Source organism: Otolemur garnettii, unplaced genomic scaffold (assembly GCF_000181295.1).
Source record: "Otolemur garnettii isolate 467f Iridium unplaced genomic scaffold, OtoGar3 scaffold00269, whole genome shotgun sequence".
NCBI classification, from domain to species: Eukaryota; Metazoa; Chordata; class Mammalia; order Primates; family Galagidae; genus Otolemur; species Otolemur garnettii.
Window position 1 is genome coordinate 129707 of NW_003852664.1, and position 16030 is coordinate 145736.

Genomic DNA, 16030 nt, shown 5'->3' on the forward strand with positions numbered 1-16030 from the left:
TCATCACCACCAACTTTGGATGGGGACTTTCATGTGTCACTTTCAGTATCTTATCACTGAGGCAGTTCTACCTGGACAAGTTATGAAAAACCCTGATAGATTATAAATATAACTTTTGATAAGTATAGGTAGTTGTATGGACTTTATCTCCCCCGGAAAGATTTTCCTATACATATTGCTCATCTAAATGAAAAAGTTATAGCTCATGTGCTTTATTTATCTGCCTAAGTAAAGCTCTATAGGAATAAAATAGGGAGGTTGCTAGGCAGTGGAAGGGAACATACAAAAGGCACTGTTACTATCACTGTTTTAGGTCCCATAACTCTTATTCAAGGACCATATATCAATGGATTAAAAAGATACTTGAGTAGAATGAATGTCAGGCTTACCACCCACAAATCTAACAAGTGTAATCAATTCAACTGTACGCTTATAGACCTAACCAGTGCCTAAAATGGGCATGGCCACCAATGACTATGTAAACACAGAAAAGGTATTTTTGAGATACATAAAACTATTTCCTCCATCCTTTATATATTGGCCCTTCTCTTATATTAATGAGATTTCAGATATTACCTATAGAGTCTATAACCCCCTTGCTATATGCCCTGCATGGACAACTGCTTATGACCCAAAGACTTGTCAAGGAATCCATTGGATAGGAAGGAATATACATGCATTTGATTGGGATCATGAATTATATTACTAGAGCAATATGGGGTATGGATGATGGCAGATCCAAAGGAGAATTAAAATCACCCAAATCTTCCCCGTAGCTGAGAAGGACCACAAAGGCCTTCTTTGCTTATAAGGTTAGAAATTACATTTTCAAGTTCCCATCTGGAGGCATGTTTGTTTCTTGCTGTGTAAGTTTGCTCCTAAGTTCTTCAATGGCCTGTTTTGAAAGGGTGCAACTGAAACAAATGCCTCTGTCTTAAGGACTTAAAAAAAAATCATTGAAAACAATGTAGGGATATAAATGTCTGTGCCCACAGCCAAGATAAAAAATGCAAAGTCTGGGCCACCTTGCCTTTAATTTTCTAACTGCTGTTTTGTAAGGCTGTGTCATGCTTCTCAGTTCAAACACGCTTTGGCTCTTTATTATTCATGGACCTTTTTCTCAGTCAGTGGTGTTGAATAATAAAACAGCCCAGGATCAAATGGGCCAATTCTCCACGCCTGACACCAACTGCTACTGTTCGCTGGGCTCTGCCAAGCGTTGCCTCTGATAATGAGTGGGATTTGGTTAAACAGTAAATTAATGAATAATGAAATATCCAGGTTGATCAGTTAGAGAGCACGCTTGCTTTGCCCTGGGCTAAACGCTTGGGGCAGAAATTACTCTCAAACGGCACTTGCCTGGCTGCTGGTCTGGATAACTATTTTACAGCCTATTGCTTGACAGAATGCTGGGGAAGGGGGAGTCAGTGGGGAAGAGGAAAGGAAAGACAGAGTTATTAACAGAAAAAAAAAAAAAGTGGGAGAGAGGAAAAAAATAACCTACTTATCACCTTGTAGGTTTCTAAACTGCGTGTGTAAGAACAAAGTCACAAATATGATCTGGAGAAGTCAGAGTTCCAAAATTCCCAACACATGTTTAACATCAAGGAGAAATGAAGAGTGAAAACGGTCTTCTGTGTGTGCTTGCGCACATTTGTGATTAAATCTAGAATGATTCAACTGAAAACTCACATTTCTGTGCCCACACTGGAGTGATGACATGCAGGGAAGCCATCCGGTATCCAGTTGACAGGAAAGCAGGAAAATTCTACCCTCATTTTAAGGTTTCATGCTCTGGTTATTAGACACACCCCCTTCCACAAATTTTAGAACATTAAAATAAAATGGCTAATGACCTCCATTAGGAAAAATTTTAACTGCAATTGTGATTCCAGGTGTTATGTAGAGAGATATAGAAAGGTAGATATTGAGATATTTTGTCACTTTTCAATCTTAACCCAAGAGTTTTAAATTATTACGTAGTATAATGCATGCATATCTATCAGCTTGCTCATTCAAAATCAGAGGTATATCCTTTCCAAGAAATAAAATTTGGCTCATCAAAAACCCACAGCAGAGTATCATAAGAACAGTATGTGCTAAGAAAATGTGTTATTTCACTCTTGACATTTGTTTTGGAGCTAGATTTCTCTAATTGATTATCTCTGGAATATCTTATTCTTTCAGGTCTTTGACCCTTTCAAATCAGCTCGAGATTACTGGACTTTGCAGTTTTACATAATGAAGGGGGAAATACTTTTCAACAAATTGATTAACATGTTCTAAGTGTTTGCATTTGTCAAGTTTGGGTTTGGTTTAATTGTAGCCTGTTTTTTGGCCCAAGAAAGAGAAGCACCTTCACAAAATTGGTGTGAAAGGAAGAATGCATTCAGAAACCTAATTTAATAGTCCTTGCAGGTGGAAATAAACCCAGAACAAGGCTGGAGAGGGGTATATATATGTCTTCTTTTCCTAGTATAAATTAGACAAATGATAGAATTGTAAAAAAACAAACAAACCTGACCACAAACTAACAAATATGGGGAGTAAAGGAACAATATGAATTACCTATAGCTTCAGTGTACCTAATTAGCACGCTCCATTCCTCAGAACCTGCTAAGCAGCAAGGCTTAGTAGATGTTATTCCAGTAGTTTCATTCTGCAAAGCAGCACTATAGACTAAAATTTAACCTCTATGAACTAGCACCCAACCTTTCCTCCCCCCCACAAAAAAATGCCCTAATTATCTTTATTACTTTCAGACATTGGCCACCAGACACAGATGTTCAAAACTGAGCATTAAAGGAAGGGTAAAAGGTCACAGGACCCGGATCAGCTCAATCCTTCTTGGATTATTTGCTTGCTCCCATTGTCCTGAATGGTACTTATCTTTGAAGAACAACAGAATATTTAGATTGAACATTAAGAAATGAATAAATCACTTAATGGGCCCATTTCATTGGTAAGACTTTTACTTATACTTCTCTAAAAATAACACAGGCAAAGTGTGTGAAACAACCTATAAAAAGGTTTGCTTTTGCCTCAAACGTTGACAGTTCCCTATCTTTAGGAATCCCTGCCAAAAAAGTTCTATCTTGATAGGAAGAGGCTTAAAATCCAAGACATAAAAAAAAAAAAAAAAAAAAAAAAATCTTTCCTTCTTAACACTTGGGACTTTTATGGCAAAGAAAATTCATACTGGTAAACATCGCTTTGTTGTAACTGTTTTTGTTTGGTCCAGATGTTAGTGAATTTCCATATGAGATTGTGCGCAAGTGTGAGTAAATAGCACTAACTACAGTCTTCCTAAACAGTCTGTCATCTAGTCACTTAGCAAATCATTTATCGGGGAGAGTGAAATTTAGGCAAAATCCATCCTGGTCCAAGACTGACACTGCGATCTCGAAAGTTAGAACTGGCATTTTTTGCATGTGTTTGTTTTTTGTTTGAAGAAGGTTAGCTAAGGGAGCTAAAGTTTGGTGTGGTTTTACTTGCCTTCTTTGCATTTACTGGGATTTTCCTTTTTTTTTTTTTTTTTAGACAGAGTCTTACTCTGTTGCCCTGACTAGAGTGCAGTGACCATCACAGCTCACAGCAACCTCAAACTTCTGAGCTCAAGTATCCTCTTGCCTCAGCCTCTCCAGTGGCACCTGCCACAACATCTAGCTAGTTTTTCTATTTTTTTAATAGAGACAGGGGTCTCCTCTTGCTCAGGGGGGTCTCCAATACCCCAGCAAAAGCAATCCACCTGCCTCAGCCTTCAAAGTGCTAGGATTACAGGAGTGAGCCACGCAGCTGGATTTTCCCAGTTTGTACACCTACCTATGCCTTTCCAAAGCTAGAACAAGAGGTGGACAATTCAGAAATAAAATCTACCATCGTATAGAAACTGCCTAAAAATCCTATTTCCTCAGAAATTCTTATTACAGGTCTCAGTCTCTTGCCCACAGTAACTGCCACCAGCCCTTCAGAGCACTAAAGCGCTTTCAAACTGAGCTGCCAGGCCTCTAACAGAGCACCTTGAATCCGGATTCTAGCGTTGGGGACTCTATGGTTCGCATGGCGAGAACTAGGACTCATTGGCTCCACTCAATCCTCCACCCCAGCCTATGTTGGAGACCCGTCAGATTTGGGAAGTTTCCGTCCTGGATAAGACTCGCATAACCAGTTCTATAGAAGCTCCCCTTTCCTGTCTCTGTGTCCCTGCTCATGTGCCAGCTTCTTTTTTCCAAACATTGGGTAAACGACGGTACAGCTCGGAACATTTGGCGGTTACAGGGGGAAAGCTCTGACCTTCCCCCCTCCACCCCAATTCTACGCGTATATGCTGTGGCCATGCCTTCCTCACAGTTAAGCAAACGGCTGGGTAAGCAAGCGTTGGCTAATGACATCTGACAGCCACATCCTTGAAACGCTTGCTAATATCTCTGCGAACAAGCACGTCCTGGACGTTAACTGGTCCAGTTACACATGATTGCCAGAGCTACCCTCCGTGCAGCCTGGGCAAGTCACGCTTTGTTAAGTCCATTGACCATTATGCTGATTTTTAAAAAATTTAAAGAGCATTTTTATGCAGAGGCCTCTCTCGGCAGCAGGTGTGACCCCTAGTTGGGCCTGGACGCCTCTCGCCTGAGTCAGCTCCAGAAGGCTACAGCCATTCGGATAGAAGAGAAAAGCGACGCGCAGGGAAGGAACAAATGTTTCGAACTACTGGGCGAAAAATCACTGCCTGACCTTGCTAGCTTGTGACCAGCGTAGAATGTGTTGAACTTGGGTAACAAAACTGCAACTGCTCCTTCCATATAAGCATACGCAGTTTACTTTAAAAAAAAAAAAAAATGCTTCCCACGCTGCTGCCGTTCGCAAACGCGGCGCTTGACCTGGAGGGCGAGACAAGAAACCACCACAGACCGGCCACGGAAAAGAATCTCTCACAGACCGGCCGCGCCCTGGGAAGCCGCGGTGGCGGGGGTGACGCTCCGGGGCGCTACGGCGCGTGCGTGCGTGCGTGCGCCTGCGTGGGCTTTCGCGCGTGCGCCCTGTTGACGCCCTGCTCGGCAACCTGGAGAAAGTGGGTAGAAGAGGGCAGCAGTTGCCGCGTGCATGGGCTGGGTGCCGACTGAGGCGGCGCCCGTGGAAGCTGTGTCTTTATACCCGTAATCTACTTTCCAAATTCCTGTGGCGGGTTTTGATCGGGAGACCCAGCAAAAGAGCAGGGAGAACGTACCAACATGGGACCTGGGGGTGGGGTGGGGCACGGCTGGACCCAAGCCAGGAAAGTGGGCCCAGGGAGCCGTTTGACTGACCTCTTGGTGAGGAAGCCCCTGGGGTTATTTATGAGACCTGATTTTTAAAAGTGGCGGCTACCAGGGAAGTGAAAAAAGACATTCACCCCCAGCTATGAGAGGAGCTACAGTCCCAAGAATGCTGTTTATGACGAAGTAAATCAACGTGGAGCTTGTGATGGGAAATACACAACCTGGAAGTTTGAGATAGAAACAAGGAAACAGAATCAGGAAGGAAAAATGACTTTTCGCCCTCCCTTTTCTGTCCCAACCCCTCTGCCCTCCTGCAATCCCTCCTTAGGGCCACGCACGATTCCAGCGGGGTGGGGGCGGGGGGGAGGAGAGAACTCACCCCGTTGCGGGGCGGGTCTATCCGAGTCTTCCCCGCAAGTTTACTCCAGGATGGTTAGAGGGCCAGGGAATACGTGTAAATAAACAACTTGGAAGATTTATGGGAAAGAGTTCAATTTTATAGGACTGTATTTATAGAGCCAACTCTGGCTCACTTATAAATGCATTAATGGGAAGCCGAAATTAATGGACTTGTGAGCTACACATTTAATTTCTGAGGCTTCAACATGACAGACAACCGCATTCCGCCCTCGAAGTTCCAAGTGTGGAAAGCAGTTTGCGCTGGGGAGCCGTGAGCGCCTGAGGAAGGGGCAAGTCCATCCCTCCAGGCCCACGACTCTACCGGCTTCTAGCTCTGGCGTCCAGGGTCCTTGGAGAGATCGCTACGGAGCTGTTACTTGGAAACGGAGGCGGGGGGTGGGGAGTGGCTTCGTAAAAGGATCTTCGTTCTAGCACTATTTTTAATCAAGCCCTTAACCTGGGCAGGCCAGCTCATGGTTCGGGGGGCACCGTAAGCCTCACCCCTGAACTGGCGGTCTTCTGGCGGTCAAAGCAGCAGTGACAGCTCCTACAAGATCAGCTGGGGTCCCCATACTGTTCTGGTTAGAGTCCTAGCAGTTCTAGCTACTGCTCTTCCCTTACTCAGTCAACAATCTCATAAGAGTAACAAAAAGGCTAGGGAGCTGTGACAGCAGCCCAAGGCTATTTTGTTAGGCAAGTCCATGTCGCTAAGTTTCTAACCCCCTTTCTTTCCCTTTGCGGTCTTGCTTCCAGGTCTTTCCTGCAATTCTTTTTTCACAGTTTGGACTCCTAAAGACCTTTCCCTGATAAAGGTGATTGTCTCAGACCCTCTCCTTGCCAAAAGGTGAAGAGGAGTGGGGTGTTCTGGGGCGTACCTGTAAGGTAACATTGCAGGTCAGCTTAGCCAAGGCTGGCCTTAACCGTCTGTAGGAAAATTTGCCATAGGATATGGAAATTACCCACCACCCTCTTTGTATAATCCCAGTGGCACCCAATTCTACACTCCCTGCAAAGTAAATGGAGAAACAATATAACAATCAAACTAGGACATCTATTTTCTTTCTAGATAAATGGGTTGAAGACCATCATAATTACACTTCCCTTGGTTTCCTTTTGCTTCTATTTCCCTTATTTTTTGCATTGATTTGATTCCATTGTTTATAGTTCGAGCGTGATACTCCCCTTTAATAAGACAGAAAGGGGAAATCTCACATAAAACAGACTTCATTATTCTTCCTGCTTTTCCTTATATTTAAGTCCAACTGAAAAGATTCACCCTAAAAACAGAAAATTGGCATAAGAGGCATGTTATTAATTGAGCACTAACTACATGCTAAGTGCTCATATAATCTGAGATTGTCAAGACTTAACATTTCCAGTTTTCCTTGAGCATATACACATGTTGGTGCCATTTATAATTAAACTAGGCAATGTTGATAGACAAAAGGACCTTAGGAGGTCCATATTTGCCAGATAAAGACCTGGAGGCCCCCAAAGAAGCAATGACTCATTTGAACTGTACAACATCTTGGAAGACTTTGCTTTCTTGGCCTCAGGGGAGTTACCCAGGCCTTAGGATAAAATATATCCCATTAGCCCATTAGGGTTGGACTGCAGCCTACTAAACCACATGAGAAAAGCTCTGGCGCTTTGAGACAGCCTCTCTAAGGTAAGAGCCATCCTCTTAAAACAGCTAAACCTCCTGCTTCTTCTAGGTCAGAGGAGCTTGCTCTGCTAATGGGGGTGGGGAGTTGGGTTCAAGTCTGAAATAAGCAGTTAACTCCTTCAGTTCCCAAATCATGGGATGTCGGGGCCCATACCCAGCCCTGCAGATTTCTTTCCTGCACTATCTCCTGAGAACACCACACCAGAAGTGTCTTCTTTGACTTTACCCAGAGTCCTTTAGCTACCTGGGACTTAAACTGGACTCTACATTCTTTAAAGGGCAAAATAAACCAAAAGATGCAGTTAACATGAGCTTTTATTGAAAATCTGGTGAGAAATAGGAGAGAAGAGTGTCAATTTGGAATTTAAAAAATCAAAAACACTTCCTAGTGAAAACAAAAGTGTTCATTTTTCTGAGAAGCAAAATTTATTGTTATTCTGTTGTAATGAAAAACACTGTGGGTACTTTGGTAAGGGGGGGACAAAAAGAAAAAAACCTTTTTGCTATGCCTTTTTTCCATCTATAGAATTAAACAATATCCATATTTAAGAAACTGAAGATGAAAACACAACAAAAACACAACAATCCTTTTATTTATGTAAATCAGATCAACACTGGACAATAAACCAATTTCTACCCATTACCATAACAGCTTGTTTATAAAGAACAGAAAAATTCAGATAGGATTCTACCTAGGGTCAAGCGGTTTTTTTTTTTTTAACCACCCATTCACAGAGGTATAGATTCACAGATAAATAATCCCAAACTACTTGCTCGCCATATTTACACATTCCCATTAAATTAAGCATAAATAAATATATACAAACAACACGAATACCCTCCAGAGCTCTTCTGGTGAAGAGTCAATAAATTGATATTTCTTGACTGTGTGGCAAAAACAATGTTAGTAAATAGAAACCAACTCAAAAGAAGAGTTGGTTTTGGCCTTTAAAGGATAGTGTTTTATTTTGTAAAAGAAGACAAAACAAATTTCGATTAATTTTCGCCAATAATTTAACATACGTGGGCAAAGGAGGGGAAATGCTGTTGGGCTTTTGAGGCAACATCAGATGGTTTAAGGTTATTTCCTTTCCACATAATGTATTACATGTCCAGGATATCAGATGTGATGACAAATTCTCTATAAACACTCTAACTAGGAACGCATTGCACCAGAGGAACAGTGTGTAGATAAGTTTGGAGTTTGGGGTTTTCCATTTGATCACAGTTTTCATAGGATATGAAATAATTGCTTTAGAGAAAGTGGTTTCCTTGGCCAAAGAAAATAGAACAGCCAAGTCTTTGAAAGCTTCTTCGGTTCTTTATGTGAGGATGGAGATGGCTAAGCCAGAAAGAAGGCAAGAAAAGCAAGATAATTGGGGTTGGAGAGTAGGAGGAGAAAAAGTTACCTTTCCAGTTTGGGGGAGAAGTTAAAGATCCTTTCAGTGATGGAATCCTCACCAAGAACAGCACATTTCTTGCTCCCCTGAGACCCACAATGCACGTAGGAGGAGACAGGGTTGGACAGAGTATGGTCTGAAGATCTTTAAAATCTTTAAGGGAACTGGTAAAGTGGAGAAGGTGAAGGCAGCACTGCCACATCCTGACTCCTCCTTTCCATCTTTAGCTATTTTGGTTTGGAACTGAGCACTTAGGAGTGGGCATAAGGCATGGATAACATTTCCATAAAGAGGGCATGGGTAGGGGGAGATCTACAACTCACCTGTTTGGTTTGAAAACAATCCTCAAAGGGGCTTGCCTCAAACGTTTCCCTTGACTTAAAAGGCAAACTATTGCGTTAATCCTACTGTTTATTGATTTATAGGCCCAAGGAAACCAAATCTTTTAATAACTCAATTATCAGATAAACGTAGAGGGCCTGGCTAACGAAAGCAAGGGGAGGGGGTCCTACATGAAAGGAGAAGGGGGAAGCAGGGCAGTGGGCTCACTCCTCGCAGCGAGGAAGCGGGGAGGCGAGGAAAGTGTTCTATCTGGCTGGGACACAGGGGAACGCACGAATGAGGGCGTAGGATAGCGAAGAGAGCCTGCGTAGCCAAGTAAGATGATTCCCACTCCCTTTTCACCCTTTTGGAGCGTGAGGGTGGGGCTAGTTCCTATCCTGGGAAGGGTGAAGGAGGCGGGAAGCTTCCGATTCCTTGGACATTTCTAAGCCCCTCTCCCTCGCGGAGCAGAATCCTGGGTGGCCTCTGGCAGAGCTGCGACCCCTCCCCGCCTGCAGCCCGCGGGGCACCGCCCCATTACCTACTGGAGAATGGGGCTTTCTCAGTCGCCTTAGCCCTTAGGGTGAGACCGAGAGCGGGAAGGGCCCAAGGCCGGTAGCCCCTCCAGCGGCTGATTCTATGTCCTCAACACGACTGGGCACGTGTGACCCACACGCTCTCAGGACCTGCACAGTAAGAGCAAGGCGCATCCATCGCGTCTCTCGCACGTCACACGCGTGGGGCGCGTTGCCCTGCAAGGAAAGGAGACGATGGTTTTCAGTGTGGTCTCTCTCGGCCTTGTGCAATTAGAATATATCTAATACAACCGGGCAGGCCCTTGGACACAGGCAAGGACTTTTGAACCGAGGAGAAATAGGGTCTACACTCTTCATAATGTCTAGTTCCCGGGCCTTTCCACTCCTCTCAAAAGGTGGGGTGGGGTAGAGGTTGGACCAGAAAGATTCAGAGACCGCCCCCCACCCCCAAATCTGGAAGTAGCAGATGGGCTGCTATGTGATCTTAACTGTCACCTAGGCCCCTGCTGGTTCTCACTGGAACCAGCTCCCTAACTCCCGAAGCCCCCATAAAAATAGGCAAAACTCTCACCAGGTTCCTAAGACTCCAGCCCTATACCACCTTGTCCCAAGGCCAAGAAGGAAGGGAGCAAAACTGAGAGTTGGAGAAATCTGAGTAGGTCCTATAACTAAACCCTGCATAACAACATCTGGATTTTTATCTACAAGGGATGTTGAAAAGGTCCTCCCTACTTTGTTTTAATAGGGGCGTATATCAACACTAAATTTAGAGACCTATCTCACCCAAATGGAGATATTTCTCACTGTTTAGGGGAAGATGCGGACATTGAGATCCAGGTCTTATTTCATGGTAATGCTACACAGAGCCCCAGAAAGACGCTAGGCTGCCCTAAGTGAGAAATACTAAATGCATGAAACTTTTATCCACTGAGAATAGTTCTGGTGTATCCAGACGCTAAAATTCAAAGCTGAAATACATCTCCTTTCACTTTGCATTATTTTACCATTATATCCTGAAACAAGTGCACGTCTGGGAGGGAAAAAAATGCCTCATTCATAAAGCATCTTGTAAGAAAGCAATTGTAGAAACACGGGAGCTTGCGCCACCCTCCTCCCAACGTCCACTCACAAAGCTGCTTTTTTTCCTTCTTTCTCGGTTAAAACATCAATCGCCAAAGAGCTCAGGGACATCGAACCCATTTTAAATGCAGGGCAATACTGTTAGTAAATAGGGGTCCAACAACTCTTCCTATTTTCCGTTAAAATTCATTTGCAGACCCCCACCCCCGCCGGAACTCTGGTGTTGAGGTATGTTAGCCTGTAGATTCAAAGAGGCTGCTATCACATTGGCCACTTTCTAAATTATTCCCTTTGAGCTTCTTTAAAGAAGTGCACCTGCAAAATTCTGACACACAGGCTTTGATTAAAAAGGGATCGGATTTTTTTTTTTTCTCTGTACCTTATAGATTGTGTAGGAAGCCCAAGTCCTCTTTGAAGAAGCTCATAAACCATGCGGGCAAAGCTTTGGAAAACAGAAGAGAATGAAATGGTACATACCCCTCCGAAGGAATTACATACTAATCAACGTATTCATACTGGGTTTGTTTTTTTTTACTACAGTTCTTAAAACTGGTAGATGACACAAATATTATCATAAATGCAAGATTCTCGGTATGCAGGTGCTGTCAAGGCTGGGAACTGGTACCATTTTTGAAAGGAACTGATGAGTCTGAGTCAACCTATTGGTCCGGATTTGCTCAGCCGGAGAGGGTGCTTGACCGGCCCGCACCCAAAGCTGCAGCCTCCACCTGCATCCCTGCAGGCCTCCCGCCCCGCCCTCCCTAATTATGCAGGGGCAGAGGAGCTGGACCCCAGAGAGTTAAGACGCAGGGCTGGGCGGGGGTACCAAGGGGACTGAAAGAACGCAAAAGAGCTGACCACACTCATTTTCATCCCAGAAGATTCCCTTGTCAGTGGGAGGGAGGGCGACGTAGAAAAGGATGGCTGGGACAGGGGTGAGGTGAAGTGGAGGGATGGGACTGCGAGAGAGTTTCCTAAAAAAAATATTTAAAATTAAAAAGTCTGTGAGTCTCAGTCAACCAGTTCTCAAAGCACTGACACCAACGTTTCTCCGATTCTCTTCCAATAAGTTAGCGTTTTCTCACGTTTAGTCTTATGTTTATTTTCCAAAGGGGGAGGGGAAATCATGGTTTTTCTTTTATTATCAGTATTACTAAGCTTGAAAGAACCGAAGTGGAAAATCCGGACGGTTGTCTCCAAGTGTATCTTGAAATAGACACCGAGAACCGATACTGTTGCTCCGTTGTACGCCTCAGTTTTTTTTTTTTTTAAAGTTATTTAGCTCTTTTTTTTTAAAATTTTGATTGTATGTGTATTCTAACTAATATAATTCTTCCAAAGCCAATCCATATTTTAAAGCTAAAATTAAATTTTTGTCTGTTTTCCTTTTGTATTTAAAACATTTTTCCTTTTTTTAATTTTTTTTTTTTTCATTTCCTGTGTTTCTCCTCCTTGTCTCCAGTTTTACTACCTGGGCCTTCCCCAGACGTGTGCCTGTTAGTGGTGGTGTTGTTCAAGAACATCTTGTCCATGCCTTTGAGCGCCTCGGTGAGATAGTTCTGGAGGGCCGTGAGCGCGGCGCAAATGGCCGGGGCGCCGAAGCCGTGTGTGATGAGGCTGAAGTGCGTGAGGCAGCTCTGTATCCCCGGCTCCAGGATGGGGCTGGGCCGGCTGTTCCCGATAGGCGTCCGGTCCTGCGCCAGGAGATCTGTAAATTCTTTACAAAGTTGCCTAAAAGGATGGGGGAGGAACAGAAAATCTCTCTCAGTGTCGTTGTCCTTGGCATTAGGAAAGAGACGTTCACACACAAGCCCAGAGGCGCCTGGTCGCCGAAGAGCGAGGCTAATGTGGGCGATTCCGCTCTGTTTCCTTTCCCAGAACTCTCCCTTCTAGAGCAGCTGGGACTGAAGGAAAGCGGGGGTGGGGAGATGATGAACCCCCTCCAGCCCAAAGCCTTACCTTTTTACCCCTTTCAGTCTTTTGCCCTTCATTCCAAGACTTCTCTAGGCTTTAGCATTTGATTTTGAATATCCAATAATTTTGAGCTCTTAACTCGCAATTCTTTTGAGCTCTTTCCCCTTCCTCTCTTCTGCCTCTCCAATCTCTTGGTGATCAGGCACAAAAAGCCCTGCAAGATTTAGGCCCCTAGGCCACAAGCCTGTCCCTGCCACAAAGCAGATTGCAGGATCCTTCCATGGCCCAGGGCAAGAAGCTGTTTATTCTAGGAAAGAATGCTGATTCCGTTCAAAGCAAAAACCTTTTTACCTGCAGTATTGGGGAGGGAGATAATTTTCCTCCTTTTTTTCCCCTCCCCTTTCTTTCTTACAAGCCTAAGCTACAATCCTTTTTATAACAGGATTGTTCTCAATATAAAAGGATTCCCACATAGTTTAAATAAAACCTAAAGGTAGACTGTTAAAACACTAGAGAGGATAGATTTTTATTTGTTGAAGGCTTTTTATTTCCTCAAGGCACCTACAATTTAGAGGAATCTCCCAGCCCTAGAAATCCTGCCTGCCTAACTATGGACTGAGCTTATTTGAGAAATTTTTAATATAGGAACTGCATGAGAACATTTTAGCCCTGAAGGTCAAAAAGCTTGGCCCTGTTGGTGGGCAGAGGCACAATATCCCAAAGGCCACAGCTTTTCACAAATTGGCAGATTTCTCCAGTCTGCCTGCCTCCACTCAGCCTGTGGCTCTGTAGGATTTTGAGAAAGGAAAACCTACAGCACTCTAGTCCCAGACCCCCAATAGGATGGAGTAGCTGAGAGACCTTGGCAACACCTGCAAACAGGTAAACAGGGCAGGTGACTGGATCCAAAGGACCCTGGGGCATCCCTTCCCTGGGGTGTTGACACTTTAGGGATAGTGGCTAAACCAGATAGGAAATACAACTCACTCACAGTAGCTGAAGGACTGTTATTTTTAAGGCTAGGTGGATAGAGAGCACTAGTGGGCTCCCTTTTTCTACTCACATTTATCCATTTGAAATATATGCTTACATCCTCACAACCAGAATAGGTAACGGTTCTGACCAAAATAGGGCAGTTCTTAAGCTGCTTAAGAGGTACCTTGGACTTTCCTGTGACGTTCAGATACTCTCTCCTAGGCCCCCACCTCCACTGGTTCTAATTCAGAAGATTTCAAAATAGGTCTATTACTGATCCTGATGCCCCAGATTAAGAAGTGCTGGACCAAGAGAAGCCACAATACTGGGGAAGGGGGACAGTTACAAGCATCCCTTATATGAGTTGTTTGCAAAATCTTGTTATCTGATTTATACAGCTTGGTTTTATTTTTTCCCCTAAAGTACCCTTCCTCTTTTAAAAAGCACAACACATCCCCCTTCACCAGACACCAGGGCACAAAGATCTATTATATTGCTAGTTGGTACAACAGATGAAAACCCTCTAAAAAGAGAGTAAGTGCCAGGTTTTGATCACTGGGAGAGATGGTTAAAGTCTTTCCTTAAGTTTGTACTCATTACCAAAGTGCCAAGAAGGAAATTCTGAACTGGGGAGAACAAATGCTTAGAGTCGAACATTTTAAATCTTCAAAGCCCAAACCAGGGTCTGTAAGCAATTAAAGTTCTGGGACATTAATATTTTTTGACCCTGCGGAAAGGGGCAATCAAATTCCAATCACGTCTCAAAAACATCTGGACAAATTTGAGCAAATGATTTTTCAGCCTTCCATATATTTCTTTAAATTACGCTGTCAACGGGACAAACCGCGTCCTCGAGCACTAAATAAATGAGCGCCGCCGTTTGGGCCGCCTCTGCGAGAGAAACGTGCGGGTGCACGCAGCGCCGCCCACTGCAGGCCTCAGCCGGCCATAAAACACCAACAATATGACACCGAAGCCAAAGACAGGAGTAAATCAAATAAATAGAAAACCCACTGTAAAAGTTCAAATGAGCTCTAGACCTAAATTTAGCCAGAGATTTATTATTTTCCCCTCTGGAGTTGTAGTAAATTTTACAAGTCTGTGGAAGATGACAAACAGCAACGCTGGAAACGGAGTAATTAGAGCTATGGGTAGAGATGGGTACACGTGGGTGACATATAGACACCCTGAGCGAGCACGCATGACTGTGTGGATATGACAGGGAGCTAGATGTGTAATCCAGTAGAAATATGCTCCTAGGGATTCAGAGAAGTGCCGGAACAAGGACCCACCAGGAAAGGTCTGCCTGACGTTCTCAAGGCTGTAGAGGGAATGGTAAGAAGCCTGGATTCAGATTAACAGAGCCATTTCCCAGACTTGGAAAGACAGAGGAAAACTGAGATAAATCTATAGACCATTAACTCTGCTCACCCCTGGAGAGTTCTGGTGCTACCTAGCCCACTTGCTGTAGGCTGCAGATGCTACTTGCAGACAACTAATCAAGTTCCTTTTCCACCCCTCTGCTCCATCTCCTCAACAGCTGGGGTATCCCAGAAAGGAGTGAGTCAGTCCCATACAAGGCAAAGAGTTCCGGACACTCACTTGGTGGCCAACAGCATATTCTTTCGGGAGTGCAGGTCACTTGGGTCTGTGTGCTGCCGGTTCAAATACTCGGAAACAGCTTTGGCGGGAAACTCTGTTTCACAAATGTACCCAAAGTCCCGAGCTAGGTGAACAGCTTCTCCTGGAAAGACAGCAGTGGAGGTAATGATTAGTATCCACTTCCTAAACATCCCAGAGCAGGACCTGCTCCCAGGCAATTCCATTAATATTCCCAGAGGAGGCCAGCTGTTGGAGCCAAAAGAGAAGGTGAGATGGATGCCCAAAGTAAAAATGACTGTCAAGCTATAAAGTGGATGGGATCAACTTTTTGCCTACCTCTCTTTCTAGCCTCTCCCTGAGCCATGTCCTAGCTAGACCATCCCGTGAACAGCTACAGGGTCTCCCATGTCCCACTCAGTTCATCTTAAAGAACATGTGGGCCCATATATTCAAGAGCCACCTTACAGTTGAACCTAGATATTAGACTGGATATTCAAGCCAGATTCCCACCTTTTTAAAAAAGCATCTGTTACACCTGCTTCAAATAAAATGTAACAGTCATGGGTGGTGCCTGTGGCTCAAAGGAGTAGGATGCCAGCCCCATGTACTGGAGGTGGTAGGTTCAAACCTGGCCCTGGCCAAAAACTGCAAAAAAAATGTAACAGTCATCACTGTCTTCCTATAGTTGTACTAAGGAAAAATCTTAGTATTAACTAATATACTAACAAATCCATGTGTGTATATGTCCACATATATTAAACAATATATGTAAAATATTTATGTGAAGAGTATTTCTATCTAGCAATGAAATAATTGCTTTCCTTGTAATTACTCCTGATAGGTTTTGGGTTTCTCCCTTTCAGAGGTTCCTGTCATTCT

The 16030-nt window shown here is 44.0% G+C and overlaps 1 protein-coding gene across 3 annotated transcripts in view; it reads right to left on the reverse strand.

Annotated features, from left to right (window-relative positions):
* Positions 1-7896: 7896 nt before the first annotated feature.
* TFAP2B (transcription factor AP-2 beta) overlaps positions 7897-16030 on the reverse strand; it is a 28506-nt gene continuing 20372 nt past the window's right edge. For 2 of the 3 annotated variants that reach the window (XM_012813504.2, XM_023508740.1), the window contains exons 7-8: positions 15152-15293; positions 12086-12391 (exon numbers count right to left, since the gene is read on the reverse strand). In XM_012813504.2, coding sequence (XP_012668958.2) covers positions 12091-12391; positions 15152-15293 — 443 coding nt within the window. In that variant the 3' untranslated portion in view covers positions 12086-12090. Of the gene's footprint in view, positions 12392-15151; positions 15294-16030 lie in introns of all 3 variants that reach the window. The other variant, XM_003802976.3, reaches the window with a different exon arrangement.